The sequence below is a fragment of the Branchiostoma floridae genome, chromosome 4 (assembly GCF_000003815.2).
Source record: "Branchiostoma floridae strain S238N-H82 chromosome 4, Bfl_VNyyK, whole genome shotgun sequence".
In the NCBI taxonomy this organism is placed as follows: Eukaryota; Metazoa; Chordata; class Leptocardii; order Amphioxiformes; family Branchiostomatidae; genus Branchiostoma; species Branchiostoma floridae.
In genome coordinates this window covers 18,615,096-18,633,180 of record NC_049982.1, presented here as the reverse complement: position 1 = coordinate 18,633,180, position 18,085 = coordinate 18,615,096, and the positions used below count along the sequence as shown (strand labels likewise).

Genomic DNA, 18,085 nt, shown 5'->3' with positions numbered 1-18,085 from the left:
TTTCATCCACATATAACACACATAGGCACACACAAAGACACACACACACACACACACACACACACACACACACAGGCACACACAAAGACACACACACGCGCACACACACACAAACACACACACACATTCAAACACGCACACACACTATCGTAAGCAGTAAGGATTTGAGGACCTGATGTGCCTATATCTAAATGATATAGGATTCATTTCAATTGTTTCGAGTAAATGTAATTTACGTTATGATGTAGTTTTAAAAAGACCAAATGCCTATAGAAAAAATGATGTTGACAACTATTGCTTGCAAGTTCTAAAACATCTATCAGATGTGGTCCTGTATCATGGTTACTCCAGTCAAGTTTATTTAATAGCTGTAAAATACGATTTGTCCATCTAGACATGATAATACATGAAAGGCTGACATACGGCACAGCGGACTGATATTGCTAATCTCAACAGACGTGCTAATCATTTCTTTATCTCCTTTCTATTTTCAATATGCACCAGAAAAGTCCTGATAGGATTTCTTTTCCGGTTTCCTTTAAACCTACAGCAAAATTGTAGTCATTTCATCTAGTAGAAGAATACATCTTCTTCTAGTGATCTCATTGTAAAGCGTCGTTTGCAAACGTGACAAGTCATGACTTATTACAGGAGACCACTGGAGTAGTCCTATCTGATCTGACCAGTTCACAATCCGACAATCAAAATATAATTGCCATGACACCTCTGACTCTTATTACATTAATCAATGGTAGCAATCTATATCTAACCTTGCATGTCACTAGATAGTAACCTCTAAATCCAGCAGCGGTCACAGGTTTACTCAATGATTTGAACGCCGAGAGCCTGAACAAGTTTCAGGTAACAACGTTAAATGTGCCTTTTGGTTCAGTGGTGTTCAGTAGCAGGTGCGGTGCACATCCATGAAGCGAGCCCACAGGTTCTCCCAGGCTCCTGCCGCACTGCTGCACCCCAGCTCTCCCAGTAGGGTCATCAGCACTGGCTTCATCAGCTGGGGGGGGGGGGTGTAGGGGGTTAAAGACACAACACGTAACTTGCTACACATAAGTATAAGACATAACTATAATGAAATCCGCTGCAGACAGCCACATATATAAGAAGCAATAAGAATGGAAATGGAAGCCGGGGTAAGGAAGCATAGGTGAAACAGACTGTTAGAGGGGCTATAACCGGGCTTAGAAAGCATAGATAGGTGGGACAGATTGCTAGAGAGGGGGGAACGCAAACAATTTCCACTCACGTTGATGTTGTCATGAGACACGCCCACTCCCTTGTGCAGGAGCCCCACCTTCTGGACGGCGCCGTCGCCTCCGTTATCCAGGCCTTTGATGAAGTCATCCAATACCTGCATCACCTGTCGACATGTCCGTTCAACGTCATGTAGGGGATCTCTTAACCTTATGAAATGCCCTTTCGAGCCATTCACGGCAATGGCATTACTATTCTGCAATTCTGATTAAAACCGCTCTACCAGGGTACAAACGTATCAGAATTTGTAGTTTAAGCAAGTATATAAATTAATATCATTATGATTTGTAGAGTTTGAGAAGTTCAATGCAGAGGCCCGCTATATGGCAATTCAATCTGTTACCTATCTTTACCCAAAAGAAATCAGGCGATGATTGACGTACATGGAATAGCTACTTAACCGTTGATGAAGTCCAAGATAAAGTTATGGCGACACAACCGTTTACAGGTGTACTTTGGTCTCGTACTAAACACCAACCTCATTAATTTTTCGCTAAAAGCCGCCTTGATTGAAAGGCTATTGATATTGGACTTTTGTGTTTGTTATCAAGTAATGCCAAGTAAACCAGGCGTTCATTAATTTACTTTTCATGGCACAGATCTTTAAGTAGTGGCCAAGTAGGTACTATTTTACAATAGTGAAGTGTACACGTACAGGAGATTGAATCAGAACATCTCAGTAAGAATATTTCAGTAGACATCAGACCTTTCCACCATGGTCACGGACATCGGGATGGCCGGCCAGCTGGTCGTACGGGATATCGCGGAACTTCGGGAACAAAGCCTTTGTGGAGTCGGTCTTCAAGAGACTGCAGATTTAAATATAAAGGAGACAATGATAGAAGATGAAGTGCACTGCATTGTTGATTGCGGTATGTATGTCAATGATAGAAATACTCTATTTAGTTATATAGAAAGTAGATTCCCTCATTTGAGACATATGAGTAGCACTGACAAGTTTATATTTCTCATGCGTTTTGACAAAGCGACAATAGCTAAACCCATACAGTCCTACATTTTCACCATTACCAAGAAGCGAGAAGAAGCCGAACTTTTGTGTTAGACTAGATTTGTGATACTTTGTATCTTGACTTGTTGTGACCTGTACTTAGCTCGGTTGGGCAAAACTGTACAATAAAGGTCTTCATATAAAAAAAATGATTTAGGCGTGTTAATGGATAACCCCTCTGTATTTCCGGAGTTACAAACCAGCGCCTGGGAGAGTGCGCCATAGAAAATGATGCACACCAATTACTAATTTGCATAAACGGAAATACATTATTATGCCCATAACTGCTCCGCAACTTTCGGTCCTGGCTACGAGATTTTGGTTAAATGTTGCAAACAATCTAAAACTTATTTGCTTTTTTTTATTTATTTCTGCTTAGGTGATCCTTTGATTGAATGGATTACTTTCCACATTTGCTTGCCTTCTAATATTTATTGCCATGATTTCGTTTGTTTGTTCGTTTGTTTGTTGTTTGTTTCGTATAACAAGTAAACCGCCTTGAGGCGTAATACACAGTATTGCACAGTAGATACAAGCTGCGTAGAGCCGGGCTGTTCGGTCCACTCACAATATGAAGAACTCCAATCCCTCTTCGGTAATTGTGGTGGAATCGTTAACTTTCGAGGTGTGGCTTTCCTTAAACACGCTACCCCAGTGACCCCCGGCTTAACTGGCTTTATGTCCCATCTGGAAGGGCTTCCCTTGCAGCAGCAACAGCACAATTGAGATTTGTCAGTGATTCGAACACGGAATTTTTAGATTCAACAATTAGCAACCCTAGCCATAACACTTCCGTGCCATCAAATTTCTCACCAAAGCAGCAACTCCCATGATTTTACAAAATCGAGTCAGACATGCGTTAGATAACATCTGAGAAGTGCATACTCACAGTAAGAAGACCTTTTCACCCGCGTCTTGGAATGTGGGACCAGACATCTTGGCCCAGGAATCCAAAACTGCGCTCTTGTCTTCGGACGTGAGACCCATCGTACTTACAAGCTGGAGAGGAAAAAATGGGCATTGTCCTTTTGCCATTGATAAACATAGAAATAAAATATTCAGTTTATCTTTACGAATACACGGTGATTTTCAACAACTACATTGATAACATGATATTGTGAAAAAAAACAACACTTGAAACTTTCTCACCTTGCTCGTTGTTGGTTGTCTTCAAATTGTTTATCCAGACCGCTCCCCTCTAGTCGCCTTGCAGCAATCTGCCCAGCCGCACCCTACTATGACTTTTATAGGCTCAAAATATAGCCTCAAACAGACATCTAGGGACGTGGGAAAAGTGACTTCTCATCTCTGATATCTTCTTTGGTGACTTTTATGACAAATGTTGAAAAAAAAAGATATTTACAAAAGAGATGGGAGTCAATTATAGAACCTAAGATGATCGAGCCCGTGAAATAAACTACACTTCTGCATCCTTGTGGTGTCTGTTCTTAGGTTAGTCTGAAATAGCCAAACCGGCTGACGTCAGAGACACGTGATGATTGGCCTGTCCATTTTTATTAATGTATGAGAAAGATATCATTTTGTATTGATGAATCACTGGAAATTGTCTTGGACTTCCTTTGCTTATAGAGTACATGTCACGGTAATTTGATGAACAAATGGAAGTCGTCTTGAACTTCCTTTTTCTTCAAAGTCTTCGGCCCAAATATACATTTGTTTTCCCATGTTTCCATGTTTCCATTGTTACAATGGCATTCAATTACTCAGCATTTACTTCAAAGTCCCACAGGTTTTTGACCCACTTATCACTCTTTGACCTAAAGCACAGTTATCGTACTAACTTCAGCCAATGCTGGATTGACAGAGCCATGCACGCGACCACCAGATCCTAGTCTCTGTGTACCTTCATGGGTGTAACCTCCTAATTTTACCTGACACGTGTATTATAAATGCCTTAAAGCGTTAGTTTGGAATACATTCTATTTTATGTTTTGACGTACTAATCAAATTAGATTGATATCAACATGATTTTTTCAACTAATTGTTTTTTTTCCTCAACAAATTGAATAACTCCATCATAAACAGAGAGAGATAGACATAGTTTTGATCGTGATCATATATTCTGCATATGTAACGTTATAAAGTTATCAGCACCTGTCAAAAGATCGTGTGGCTTTGATGTGTAAATAGAGCACCCTGACTATTGTAACATCTTTGTCTAGACGCTAAGTACAAAGGGAGTAGAATAATGCCCAGTCAGAGGTTTTGATCTATCCAGTCTGTTATTAATAGCTTTAGCTGACAGCTTTATCGTATATGCGTCTTATTGACGATGGCAATTAGCTTGTAAATTTCTAGTGATCCCCATTGTGCTAAGACTGTAGAACCATGGTAACAGCGATAACAGAGACAAACGGCCATTTGATAACCATGTAGTGCCGATGCTGGGGCGGTAATGGCTTTTATAAAAACATGCCAATAATCTGTGATGTGTTAACATAATCCATTGCGATAGGAGGTCTCAAGAGTTTTGACAGGTCCTAATAGAGCGAATTCCAAGTCACCGAGATGGTTTTGAAATAATATTTACAATAAGTTTGAACTATTTTGAGTAAAAGAACATTTCAGTCACTAAAGTTCGAAATTGTTCAAACATTTCAAAATGAAAGTTTAAACATAATTGAACATTTTTATATTTGTTGGAACATTTGGGAAAGTAATGATATCATTATCTCTTTATTTAGAACAATTTTCAAACATCTATGTGTTTTTGTTATTGTTCCAACATGTTCCAACATTTTGTGTCATTTTTCCCTCCATAAAAACTTTTATTGACCCCATAGACAAAGCTGCTAAGCTTGGTCCTTTGTTAACGTTTGGCTCTTGTATTTTAGATTTTCTTTAGTATTCACTGGTGAGTCTTTTGTGAGAAGGTGGCAGACAGACATAATTTTCTACACTTGGCAGGGATGTGTGAATTGCCCTCTTCCCAGCCCACTGACCCAGTTTCATCAGATTGTTTCCATGTTCGAACATGTGATCACAAATGATGCATCTATGTTGGAACAGTTTAGAAACTAACAGAAAGAATGTATTTGATCTATCCAGTCGGTATTTATAGCTTTAGCTGACAGCTTTATCGGATATGCGTCTTATTGACGATGGCAATTAGCTGGTAAATTTCTAGTGATCCCCATTGTGCTAAGACTGTAGAACCATGGTAACAGCGATAACAGAGACAAACGGCCATTTGATAACCATGTAGTGCCGATGCTGGACGCATTTGAAACACATTGCATTGGCGTAGATATTCTCAATGTCCATAATCCATTGCGATAGGAGGTCTCAAGAGTCCTGCGATACTATAGAATGGTCAAACTTTTAAACCTAAATCTTGCATGAAACAGTTGTAAAATGATTAGATAAGCGTGTTTTGATAATAGTCCAACTCAATATGCCTCATAGACGTTTGGCTGAAACCGGTTCATGTCCAAACCAGTATCATTTTCTTACCGCACTGGCAGTGTGGATGGATTGATATGTAGCAGTTGTCACTGTAATGATGAAGTGATATCCAAAGTAAATATTACGTCAGCAAGTCGATGGAATTAAATATTTTTTGGCAGAGACATTAAGTTTGTAAATTAGGCCATGTTGATTTGATTGTGTAAATAACATCTTCTGGAAACCCCAAACTGATGAGTGTGCGAATAAAACAATATTTGGCCAAAATAAAATAAAAAGTTTCGTTATTAAGTCTACGTGGTCAGGAAGGTTGAGCAAATGACAAAACACATGTGGAACACACTGCACAGTGTGCCAATGTGGTGTACAATATATTGTTCCTTTATGTCATTTCACATTGGCACCTTTGTCTCTGGAATGGACTTTCGAATTCTACAACATGAACATCCGTCTTAGGCTTCTGACATTTTTTGCAGCTTACGTCATATTTTTCCTCATTTTACAGCTGCTTCATACGGTTTACAGTATGGGTGAAAACTTTTTTTTATTTAGATACGGACTAAAAGTGATGCGCGCGCGGATGTTATCCATATCAATCAAATCAACATGGCCTTATGTTAATTTGTATAGATAGATAGATAGTAGTTACCAAAACCACGCTCTGTGCATTTACCAACCTTGTCAACGCTGGCACAACAGAAAGGCGACTCCTAGCATGTCCATGCAGAACTGTCAGTCTGCGATACGCTGTGTGTGGCTATCCCGTCCGCATCGGTCAATCTCGTATTATTGCCGAATACGTACGAGCATGCCATACCTAATGAGGCACAGTCCGAAATTTGGGGCGTAAAAGACTTCTGACATTATTTGCTCTGTAAACAATTATTTGATACTTCATTTGGTTTCCTGCTAAAACATTTGGTAACAACTTTTGGTTTGGTAAGCAAACATATAATATTTATCTGACCTTGTCTTTCATGGAGTATCATTGATATTGGCTGCCTGCTCCACTCCGTAGATAGGATTTCGTCAAGCCATTTTGTGAATAACTGTTGACACGATCCCCTCCGGAAGCATTTAAGGGCGGTCTCCATGTAGGTCCCACCGCAAAAGTCCCGACTTTCCATATGCCGACCCGATACATGGGAAATATCTTGCGTTGCCACGCCGGCCGCTGAGGCTTTTTTCATCACCGTCGCTGAAAACAGCAGTTCTTCGCGCCCAGAAATGTCCGGACAGCGAGCTACTGTCTTACTTCTGGTCTTTGCAATTTTCGGCGGGATTCCAAATAGGTGAGTACCACAAACGTAACTTGCCGATGAGTTGGGACAGTGTGATGTGGGTCCTGCTGCACAGAAAAGGCTGATGTAAGTAACGTGACATGTACGTTCAACAGGGAGGTCAGACGAGCTTTCCTTTTTGTGAAGCCGGGCAGTGTTTTTATACCTTTGCAGGATGAAGTCAAATAGATGTCACCCTAGTTTAGGAGACGCCTACACCAGTTAGGAGGAGATGATATTACTTCTCCAAACATGAACTTGGAAAGTCATGTTTATGGCGCGCGCCAAGATTGAACTTGCAAACATGGGCGTGAACTAAGAATGACGATAAGATTGAATCCCAAAAGCCTAACACTACATCACGGGATTACCCGAGCGTCAGGCTTGTTGCGGTGCCAGTGCTGCAAGGATGCTATAGAGGAGATGATGATCTTACGGATGATTTCTTTGCATTGCTATTGCTATGTCGACTAGTGGCTGTATGTTTAGTCTTCAAAAGCAGGAAAGATCATAGGAGAGATAAACTAACGTCAGCAAGTATTCCGAATAGCCTTTGAAACAATGCTTTGAAACAGAATTTCAATCAAATTTTTCTAGTTGACAGAAGAAACATTTACTTCTCTTTATTTTTGTGCATATATGTTGATGTAATGTCATCTCAAATTCTCAACCCACAGTGTGTTCATAGAAAATACTCCTCCTGTTGTTTAGTTTACGTTGGAGCAGACGAATGACTTGTACGTTGCCAACAGCATCTATCCTTTTCCAAATTCATTCTTCTACAGCTTCTCGTACCAATGTTTCATACTTACACTGCTATCACGACTGCTGTCCGAAAGGATCGAGGTAGCGCCGGAGAAATCTTGTACTTAAAATCTCTGAGATGATACTGGGGCGGGATGGGAATTGGAGTGTCATAATATCTAGTCCTTCCAAGTTAGCATGTGATTGCATACCCAGTGTCATACATCCACAATGCCCGAGTCCTTCTTACTGGTACATGAGGCTGTGAAAGGGCACCACACATGAGTCAAGGTGAAACGATAATCAAGCGATTCGTGGAGAGGGCGTGGTAATAGAAGTATCAAGTAATCAGCATAAGCAAAGCTTATCACTTCGAGATTGTTTCAAAAGACTGGCCTGTAGAAAACTAGCACCGATGTACAGATAGTTCTTGAAAAGGATGTTTTATGAGCATAACCGTTCTAACAAAAGCTTCGGCCACGTCACACAGGTCAGCCGGTCCCGGATGTGGTGTATTGGTCCTGTATTAGAGTTTATGGCTGTGGCCTAAGGTGATCAATGAATGTCCATTGTGCCATCTGTGATAACCTTGCTCCCAAACTGGGGCAAACTCTATTTTTAAGAAGCGGTAAGAAAACATTGATCGATGAAAGGACTTTTAGTGTAATACAGATACTCCAGAGTTTCTTGCTGAACATACGTCGACGTTTATATCTAAGTACCTAACTAGTCCCTTGACCTCCTGGTCGTTTGGGGGACAAGGTAGACATAAAGATGGAGAGCTGTCTATATACGTTTATATATTCTGCAAAACAGGATCTGTAACGTAAAGCACAGAAAGGGACGTTGAAAGTACCCCTGAACTAAATGTTTATCTTGTCGCTGCTCTAGCCTGAGCCATGCTTATTCTGATTCTGCTTGTACGCGCGTCCACGCTCTTGCCGCCTGATGAGCGAGCCTATGAAACTGAGTGATTTATTTGTGACAAGTTTCTGGGTCAATGACATAATAGTGGAGATGGAGTGCTGTAATCGCTGCATCAGACACTGATAAGGGCGATTTAGACTGCCGACTTTCACCTATCACCCACTCGGACAATTATGGGCACCGCATTAATCTTTAGCTCTGACTGGGGATGTGAAATTAAGCGGTCAGAGCTCAGTCCTCAGTGACATTGTCTCTGGGATTAGACTGGATAACTTATATGAAGGGTGAAACAAATACGTAAAAATAGAGGTGCAAAATAGCTTCAATGATGTGATTATAATGAAGTACCACAACCAGCGGTTGCTAAACAGTTAAAAGGATTTAGATTATAGTTCACGCACGTGGTCAGTGCCACCTAAATTGGCCCCAGGCAGAATCTATATCTAAGAATCAACAGCTTGATGACAATAACCACGATGATGGTGAACATTGAATACTTTCTGCAGTTGATCCAGCCGGCTTTCCTTTCTCACACAGCGTTCGAGCGCAGGGGGACGAGGAGGCCGCAAATGGCAGAGAAGAGGAGTCGGCAGCAACACAGCCTGACGTCAAACTCACCGCTTTGTTCCGGGGTTATGATCCGCTTATTCGCCCCAACTTCCATGGTGAGAACACAGACCTGCATTGTTTGTTTGTAAATATCCAAAATAAACATCAATGTATGCTTCATGGAGTCCTACAATGTCTCTACAAAAAGATTGAATAACACAGGATTCTCTACTTAAAATACATGCGCATACATTTACGATGCATGCTATCTGTCTTTAACATCCATACACACGAATATCCTTTACATACCACAATATCTATTCGTCTTTACAATGGAATTCCTGAAAAAGTTATTCTTCGTCTAGTGTTGGGATGAGGGCCATTACATGTTGTTGCAAAGGGTAGATATGAATTAATACTTTTTCCTTTCGATGTCTCTCCTTGGAAATTGCCACTCGCGTCCATACCCACACTCCCGAAAAACGCTATCAGTAAACCTGCCCCCTAACTTCTTAAACAAACAGAGCGAACATTAGACCTGTTGTTTTGCCGGTTCGCCCACCAACGGTACCCAGTGTGAGAAACTAATTCTGCATTCTGCTCGGCGATCTACGAGTGCAAATGACGCATTCTCTTCCGGCCTAATCTTTTACTCTTTGGAAACGGGTCCGAGAAACCTGCAAAATCTATGAGCAATGTAAACTGGCCGCGACTTGTACTTTGACCTTGACTGACACCAATGACCCCTACTGGTCCTGGTGGAGTCAAGGAAAAGGACACGACAAGCAAAGGATAGTCGTCAGATTAATTCTGTGTGTTTCTTTGATTATGTTTGTCAGTTTCTAAGAGCCTTGTAGGTGCAAAACGCCATATCAGGGCAGAGGGAGTGTGATGACTACATAGTCTATCTTGGTCCCAAAAACTTTTTGACATCGGGAATTCGATATGTATATCATTCATAGTGTTAACTGTTCATCCGTCAACATCAAATTACTCCTACATCCGCAAAGTCATCCATCTCAGGCCCATTTCTGTCAGCAGCCTCATCACGTGACAGTCACATGACCGTTTGATCTTAAAGGTCAAATGTTGGGCAGAATCCACAAGTCAAGTCTACTGGAAAATGGCACAGTCTACATACTGCATGAATATGATGGGACACTAGGTTAGTAAGTGTCCGTGTTGGGAAAGTATGCAAACCAGCTACTTCATTCTTGCGCTGGATTAGATGACTACACGTTGTAAAGCATATACTAAAATCATTGTAACATTTTAACGCGGAAAGTCATTGCTTACTGACAGAAATTCGAGACTCATTGTCGTGTCCTTTAAGAAATGTAAAATGAAATAAAGGAACTGGACAATTCTAATCTCTTTAGTGTTACCGGGAAGTCATCAATTGTCAGGCTAAACCATCAAGCCACTAGACCTGGCACAGCTATAGTCACCAAACATATGTTCGGAGCATAAGGTATATTGTACAAGGTATCTGTTTTCGTAGCTGTGTAGCTAACTGTCAATGGTATGATTTCAAACTTCCGCTGCAAACCTTTGCTTACAATAGTCTCTCTCGGTGGGATAGAAAGCACTGCTAATAGATTGTAGGTAAACTTGCTCTATCGCCGTGTTCTCCCAGGCAAACCTGTTGCCGTACAGATGAGCATGACGATCGCCAGCATTGATCAAGTGTCGGAGGTAGACATGGTGAGTATATTTTGAAGAAAACAATTGATTGATAAAGAAATAGATGGTTATGCATGGTTTATGTAAGCCAACATTTAATCAAAATTTCCTCTGTGTACAACGGGGGTATGTATGCCGTATTTCCAAGTATTCAGGTGGCACGTTTTGGCTCTGCGCATTTTGTAGGTAACGTCAAATGCCCCACCACTTACCTCGTACCCGACTACAGTGTTTGGTGGCTTTGCTCATGTCAAATGTACATGCTACTTTACGTGACCTTGCCCTGTACGTCTCACTAATCACGCTGTCAACAGTTCCTTCTAATTTGGTGCTCCCCCGGGTTATAGAGGTGGAACATGCCATGCATGCTAATGCCTTGTACGGGGTTCCCGAAAGGAATGCTTTAGGACACACACACACTCACATTGTGAGATCTACCTTATATCAACTTATCCCGTTAGGTTAAGTGTGTCAACTGGTGTTATTTCCCTTTCCGAACAGATAAGTTGTCGCCTGAGATGGCGTTAATCATGGCTAAACCATAAGAATGTTAACATTTCAAACTGTCATTCCGATAAGGTAAAGTCTTACATGTGGAGGGATTTGGCGTTAAAATGTACTCTGATCCTTGGCTATAAATACCACAGGAATGTTAAGTCACACCCAAAGGGCAAAGGGTACCAAGGTCAAAATAATGTTAGTGTTGCAGAAAGGTCTCATAGTAGGCCTCCTTAAGCGATGTGATTAACCATTTTTTTCCATTTTGGGTTCCATTTTTGTAACAAAGATAGTTCCTGTTTACCTGCTTATTCGTTTTTGTTTCATGTCCACCATTAAAACAAATGCAATTATTAGTACCCATACCCAGATTTTTTACAAATGCAGTACTTTATTCTAAAAGGGGATGCGGCAGTAAAGCAAGGTGAAATCGGGTATATAACAATTGCATGACTTGCCCTGCTATGTAGTATACTTGTCTCACAGCAATGTGACCAGAGTGTAATAAACTTTTACAAGATTTTTGGCTTAAAAGCAAATACTAAAGACTATACATAGCAGTGGAACTAACAAGGCACACTGTTTTAGCCTGGGTACTTTTGATACAAGAAAGTGCGGCTATCCTGACCGGTCCATATACACTCTCTAATGTATTACAGGACTACACCGTGACAGTTTTGATGCGCCAGTATTGGAATGACCCACGTCTAAAGTTCCCCGGGAACAGGAGCATGAGTCTCGATCCCAGGCTGGCGAAGAAGCTGTGGGTGCCTGACACGTTCCTGGAGAACTCCAAGTCTTCGTACCTGCACACCGTCACTGTGGACAACGCGCTCATCCGGCTCTTCCCGGACGGGTCCATCCTATACGGGATGAGGTACAGGCACTTTCTACCTACATTTCTTCCGACAAATTACTACTTGTGCACAGCCTTTCAACCGGACAATTGAGACTATGTCGATGTAACGACATGAAGAGACACACAAAAGGACGTCGAAAGAAATGCACCTGAATAGTTTTGAACATTCATTAGAATTCTAGAGCAGATTTGTAGTGTTCATCAATTTCTTCATATGCTTGAGCTTGTTTGTTTGTGAGTTTGTTTGTTTGTCGTCGTGATGTAGAATAACGGCCAAAATGGAGTGTGAGATGGATCTGAGGAAGTATCCAATGGACGAACAAAGCTGCCCCTTCATTTTGGAGAGCTGTAAGTATGATTTGTCCAATTAGTCTAATTATATGTACAAGCTAAGAGGAGACATACTGTAAACTAATTTTGTTGTCTGTTGTGTATTCTGGTATTGATACTTTAAAAACATTAATAACGGGTCTAAATGCAAATAAGTTTAACTCAAGGCTCGCTTAAATCCCAGATGGCTACACCACGGAGGATATGACGTATGAATGGAGGGATGGAGAGAAATCTATTTCCGGGTTAAAGGACATCCGCTTGTCTCAGTTCACCATCTATGACTACAAAGCCTTGCAGGGATACGGGGACTACGAAACCGGTCAGTTGGAGAAGTTAGTTAACTTTCACCGTTGAGTACTATTCCAATGAGAGTTCCAATCTTAGAGACGTGTCTGTTTTACACATTTTGATGTTCGAAGCCATAGCAAGTATAAGCACGCTCGTCTTTCCGAGTACGCATGTACAATGTCAGGAATTCGTGGGTAATATGTCAAAGGTGGAGGCCTTTGAGACATTATCAAATCACATCTGAACATTGTTATGCAAATCGAGACAATGGTCGAGACGAGTACTATTTACAAGGCAATGGCCTTCACTTTGACATATTACCCACAATTCTTCTCGCTGCACATGTGTACTCGGAACAGTAAACTTGCTTATACTGCCATTTTTCACTGTTTGATACATAACAACCATTTATGATTAGGCTTGAGTGAACACGGACTGCTTGGTGGTAGATTCCGTTGACGTATCAATGTAGTTGCAAATCAATGTCATGAGGTTTATACGTCATAGAAATGATCGTCATCTATGCCATTTTTCAGAATTATTCTCGAGATCTGCTTTGCTTCAATTCACGTCATATTTTGACATGCAATCATAACAAACGGCAAAACCATCACAACGACAATGCCGAAGTAATCATTATTTTCTTCCATGTAGGTCGGTACCCTCAGTTGCAAATGTTGCTCCTGTTTCGGCGCCAGGTGTTCTTCTTCTTCCTGCAGACCTACATCCCAGCCTGCCTGCTGGTTATCGTGTCATGGGTGTCGTTCTTTATCAATCCGGACTCCGAGCCGGCCAGAGTGTCTCTCAGTAAGAGGCTGCTGATAACTCATTCTATTAGGGGACAACATAGATATCATATGCGTCAGGAATTATTCTAATCTACGGAACTCCTGCTAGTATCACAGTGAAAATGCATATGCGTGTTCGCTAACTCAGATCTTCTAATAGGTGTTCGAAACTCCAGCGTCATTCTCATCTTTGTAGCAACATCAGTGAACACATTTTACATGTTACATATTCAGCCTTTTCCACTGTACTAATTCCCACCTTTATGCTACTTTCTGCGTAGATAGTGCCGTCCTGCTGTCTTACTAACCAACCCTTCCATCCCACAAACGGTGATATCTGACAGCTACCGATATATCACCCTCATGTTCTTGTACATGTTCTCCATAGGTAACCTTCAAAATGTGATTCAGTAACACTGCCTGCTGGAGGTCAAAGGATTTCTGTAACCTTTTGAATATTTCAAAGTACCTCAACTCTGAGCGAACAGTCGTTATGATTATACGGTACAGACGAGTGGATGGATATATATGTGACTGAAGAATGATATTAATTTCTTTCTCGGTGAGGTCATTCTTTCATTTTGGAACACCGTTTGCTTCTGGTTTTCCACAGGCCCGACTCATTCCTGTGCTCAAATCAAACTTTTCATTCTCTCTCAGCCCTCTCTTACTCCACCTCCTCTTACAACGCCTTTTCTCATGTTCTATTCTCCCTCCACCTTCCTCACACGACAGGCAGATACCCCCAGTTAGTTCTGCAGTTCACCCTCCGACGCAGCGTCTTCTTCTTTCTTCTCCAATCATACCTGCCTTCCATGCTCCTAGTCGTTCTGTCCTGGGTCTCCTTTTACATCGATACAAATTCAGCCCCTGCACGGGTTTCTCTGAGTAAGAAAACTGTCCTTCTGCAAGAGCCGTACACTCATACGTACTGGACTGACTCTGAGGAGATGTCTTTTTATTTTGTCTTGAATATTTGAATATCTATCAATAAACCTGAATGAGCTTCCCAGACTATCCCGTACGTATGGGTAGTATCTCTTCCTTTCTCTCTGTCTGCACACTAACACACATTTCCACGCTCTGTCCTGTCGGTTTCCCTTCCTAAGGCCGCTATCCACAGCTTGCTCTCCACATCCATATGCAACGCAATGTGGTGTTCTTCATGCTACAAACCTACCTGCCGTGTATACTGATTGTCATTCTGTCTTGGGTGTCCTTCTTCATTGATAAGGACTCGACGCCGGCTAGAGTCGCTCTAGGTAATTATAACAGTTAGCATGACCGTAGACAGGTTGGTAGACGTACATGTATGGTGCTCACTTTTGAAGTTTGTCTCACTGGCATGCCGTGACTAACGTTACACCGTGACAGCTGTAAAGAGTAGACACATTAGTCGGTTATAACTGTCTAATTACAGTGTAGATCGGCTATCTCATGCAGTTATCAATCTACCAGTTAAAGGAAAGTTCTGTCTCATTTATTTGTGATGTTGTTGTTTGCCATTGCACTGTCTTCCATCTCTTCCATATGTCTGGTCGATACACTTACCGGAATGGTACATGAAACGTTTGATAGTCCGTGAATTGAGAAGTAAAGTAGACTTTTGTCAATGGCTGGTACTATACTCACTAAACATTTCGTTCGGAAACGTAGTCAAACGTAGTTGATGGGTTAGATCAATATCTAGTCAACTTGCCTCATGAAAACAAAGAACAGTACATTTATAGAATACTGCATCATTCTATCTAGGCGTCACCACTGTCCTTACTATGACAACGCTGGTCTCGGGAACGAGAGCTCAACTGCCGAAGATCTCGTACATCAAGGCCATTGATGTGTACCTGGTAGTCTGCTTTGTGTTTGTGTTCGCCGCTCTGCTGGAGTACGCAGCCGTCAACTACCAGTCCAGATACTACAAGACGCCAAGGAAGTCAAGAAAGTCCAAGAAAACGGAAATTGAGGAATTTCAGGTTTGCTTTTTCTCTCCTTTTCAATTCACTTTAATGCTGAAGGGTCTGAAATATGAAGCCTGCATGCGAATGTCGATCCTTGTTTAACTCGAGCTTTGACTCACAACACTACTTCACGTAAAATACAAACAAGCTTGTTCAAGTATCTCTCCTTACCATTGCAAAGTGCGGTCCCTCTGTGCTATAATTTGGCTCGCTAAAATCTATTTTTCTGTCCTTTCACAGCTCGAAGAGAAGAAGGCTCCCCTGGCTGTCCCAGAGAATGATGGAAGTTCGGCCCCTGCGGCAAGAAATGGAACCACTAGGAGGCGCTTTCCGAGCCCAAAGGTTCTGACCAGCTTCAGAGGTGGACGTAAGATAATAGAAGACGTGAACGACATCGACAAGTTTTCCCGCGTGCTGTTCCCATGTACATTCGCCGTGTTCAATGCCATATACTGGATTACCTACGCTGTATAGAGATGAAACTCAGGCCTGTGTTCTCATTTACTTGACGGAATGTGTATGCCGTTGTCAGTGTATGGTGTAGTCCTTAGAGCTGTGATCAGAACTTGTACAAGTTGCAATTGTCCTTTCACTAAAGAGCTGTCTGCATGAACAGATGTAACATTCAGTGCCCGTCATGACAATAGTATTAACTAGTACTAGCGTAGGTTTTATTATTTATTTATTTAAATAACTAAAATATATATTGTGTCATGTTGTGAAACGTCAGAATGGTAGGCGTCAAATGAAGTCTATTCTCAAGTTTTTCTTTTCACCGTGAGGCGTGAAAAGATGGTTGTGATGTGACGGACCAATTCAGCCTAAACATCGATCTCCTGATCAACAGGAAAACCAAGACATGTAACATCATTTTAACTGTCGACATGGACTAATGGAGAACGGTCGTGTGGGGAGGGGGTCGCATAGAAGAAAACAGGATAGTGACTGACAACAGTAGCAATAGATTTGCCTATAGATTCGGAAGTTCACAGAAATCCTGATCACATTGTGGTACAGGACGACGTTTTCATTCATGAATCCACCGATATAGCCTCGCAACACTCACCCTATGCGGTCATTTGTAGTCCGGCACATGTAAATGTGTCAGCTGAGTACAGATGACGGAACTTAACGGATACCTATTGTATGAGTAGTTGCAGGATTGAAATCCCCGTTTTGATTCTACCCATTTCGATATAATTCATTCTAGTGACAAAGATGATAGTAAATGGAATTGGACGACAGTCACTTGTAGGCAACACCGTTGGTAAAGCTACTTGGAAGACATCAATCATTTCAACGACTCGAGCTCGGAAACAAAAGTTCTTTGTATGATAAAAGTAACATTCCCACTTATTTGTTGCTCATTTGTTGAGAGGTCGTGGCCACTTTTAGCTAAATACAAGATATGTTACGAATAAAGACCATTTATACAATATAGCATGTTGTCATGAATATCTTTTTATTATGAGGTAAAACAGGGCTAGGGAGGTATCTGTATATTCTCATGAAATTTTGTTCAATTTTTTTTCATGAAGTTTTGTACAATTGTTATGTTTATCCATGTATGCAAATACACAGGCTATAAAATAAGGATAATAAAATACCCATACAACGACACCTATAAACTATAATGACACAATGACTTTTAAAAGAGAATTCTCTACCACCTCTTCATATCCTTCTTTTGTAATATTTAGAGCACTAATATAATTGATTACGTCAAATGCCACTAATTGTCTAACGGATGGAGGGTAACTGTTATATATCTTGTGTAAAAGAGAGACAAAAGGCAAAGAGAAAAAAGTTTGATAGGCCCTCAATTCACCAAAAAGGTCTACTAAAAAGGTACTAGGTAAACATTGGAGCGCATTTAGTGAAGGGGCTAATGAATGGGCTATATGTTCAATGGTGAGAAGCAGACAGCTGTAAATCGGCCTTAGTTCCGTTTTACTGAGGAGCGCGCGGACCGCCTAGTAACTGTTTGGATAGCCTTGGCATTTTAAAGTAAATTGGTATCTTTGACCAAAAAATCATAAACTTTATTCATACACAGTACAAGTCCCAACTAAAGACTTGCTACAGATTACAATATCTTCAATTGAATTCTAACGTTAGATTTCAAGTTGTCAATTAGATCTATTGATAGCATCCATATAATCTGATGAAAAAAATCCACGAGAATGAGGTTAATTGTTACAGGATTTTCTGTTTGCCTTAGTGACATAGCGGTTCTAAAATGGCGGCAAGGCTCAATATGGCCAGTCTTTGCGTCTGCATGGCAGTCTTTGCCTGTGTCTTAGCACCATCTTTGGTGAGTCACTGGTTCAGTCCTGTTATGCTATACCCTTCCTCAAATTGGACATTCATTTCAAAGAATGCACTTTCACATAGCCATCGCCTACATGTGTTATTTAGAAGCTAAATGTGCTACATGTGCGTAATATCTACCGATGCTACATGATCATTGAACA

At 41.1% G+C, this 18,085-nt stretch overlaps 2 protein-coding genes across 5 annotated transcripts; one reads left to right on the top strand and one right to left on the bottom strand.

The window, feature by feature from the left end:
• Positions 1-338: 338 nt before the first annotated feature.
• Positions 339-4,048, bottom strand: LOC118414084 (hemoglobin subunit beta-like). The gene is made up of 5 exons (XM_035817853.1): positions 3,428-4,048; positions 3,168-3,277; positions 1,976-2,078; positions 1,262-1,375; positions 339-1,012 (listed from the first exon to the last, which is right to left on the bottom strand). The coding sequence occupies exons 2-5, from the start codon at positions 3,263-3,265 to the stop codon at positions 899-901; spliced, it is 429 nt and encodes a 142-aa protein (XP_035673746.1). The 5' UTR covers positions 3,266-3,277; positions 3,428-4,048; the 3' UTR covers positions 339-898.
• Positions 4,049-6,799: 2,751 nt separating this feature from the next.
• Positions 6,800-17,049, top strand: LOC118414055 (gamma-aminobutyric acid receptor subunit beta-3-like). 4 transcript variants are annotated; one of them, XM_035817806.1, is made up of 9 exons: positions 6,800-6,996; positions 9,193-9,320; positions 10,841-10,908; positions 12,045-12,262; positions 12,510-12,592; positions 12,759-12,896; positions 14,763-14,915; positions 15,406-15,626; positions 15,852-17,049. In XM_035817806.1, exons 1-9 carry the CDS (start codon positions 6,932-6,934, stop codon positions 16,083-16,085), a joined length of 1,308 nt encoding a protein of 435 aa, XP_035673699.1. In that variant the 5' UTR covers positions 6,800-6,931; the 3' UTR covers positions 16,086-17,049. The 4 variants fall into 4 exon arrangements, with proteins under 4 accessions (XP_035673699.1, XP_035673701.1, XP_035673700.1 ...); XM_035817808.1 differs by lacking the exon at positions 14,763-14,915 and adding an exon at positions 14,389-14,541; XM_035817807.1 differs by lacking the exon at positions 14,763-14,915 and adding an exon at positions 13,520-13,672.
• Positions 17,050-18,085: the final 1,036 nt, after the last annotated feature.

Bases quoted from the DNA above. Each gene is read 5' to 3' on its own strand.
- LOC118414084 (XM_035817853.1), bottom strand. From the start codon at position 3,265: ATGGGTCTCACGTCCGAAGACAAGAGCGCAGTTTTGGATTCCTGGGCC. The intron at 2,079-3,167 runs GTGAGTATGCAC...TTAAATCTGCAG, and splicing joins GGTGAAAAGGTCTTCTTACT to TCTCTTGAAGACCGACTCCA. The intron at 1,013-1,261 runs GTGAGTGGAAAT...CCCCCCCCCCAG, and splicing joins TGTCTCATGACAACATCAAC to CTGATGAAGCCAGTGCTGAT.
- LOC118414055 (XM_035817806.1), top strand. From the start codon at position 6,932: ATGTCCGGACAGCGAGCTACTGTCTTACTTCTGGTCTTTGCAATTTTC. The intron at 10,909-12,044 runs GTGAGTATATTT...AATGTATTACAG, and splicing joins AAGTGTCGGAGGTAGACATG to GACTACACCGTGACAGTTTT. The intron at 15,627-15,851 runs GTTTGCTTTTTC...GTCCTTTCACAG, and splicing joins CGGAAATTGAGGAATTTCAG to CTCGAAGAGAAGAAGGCTCC.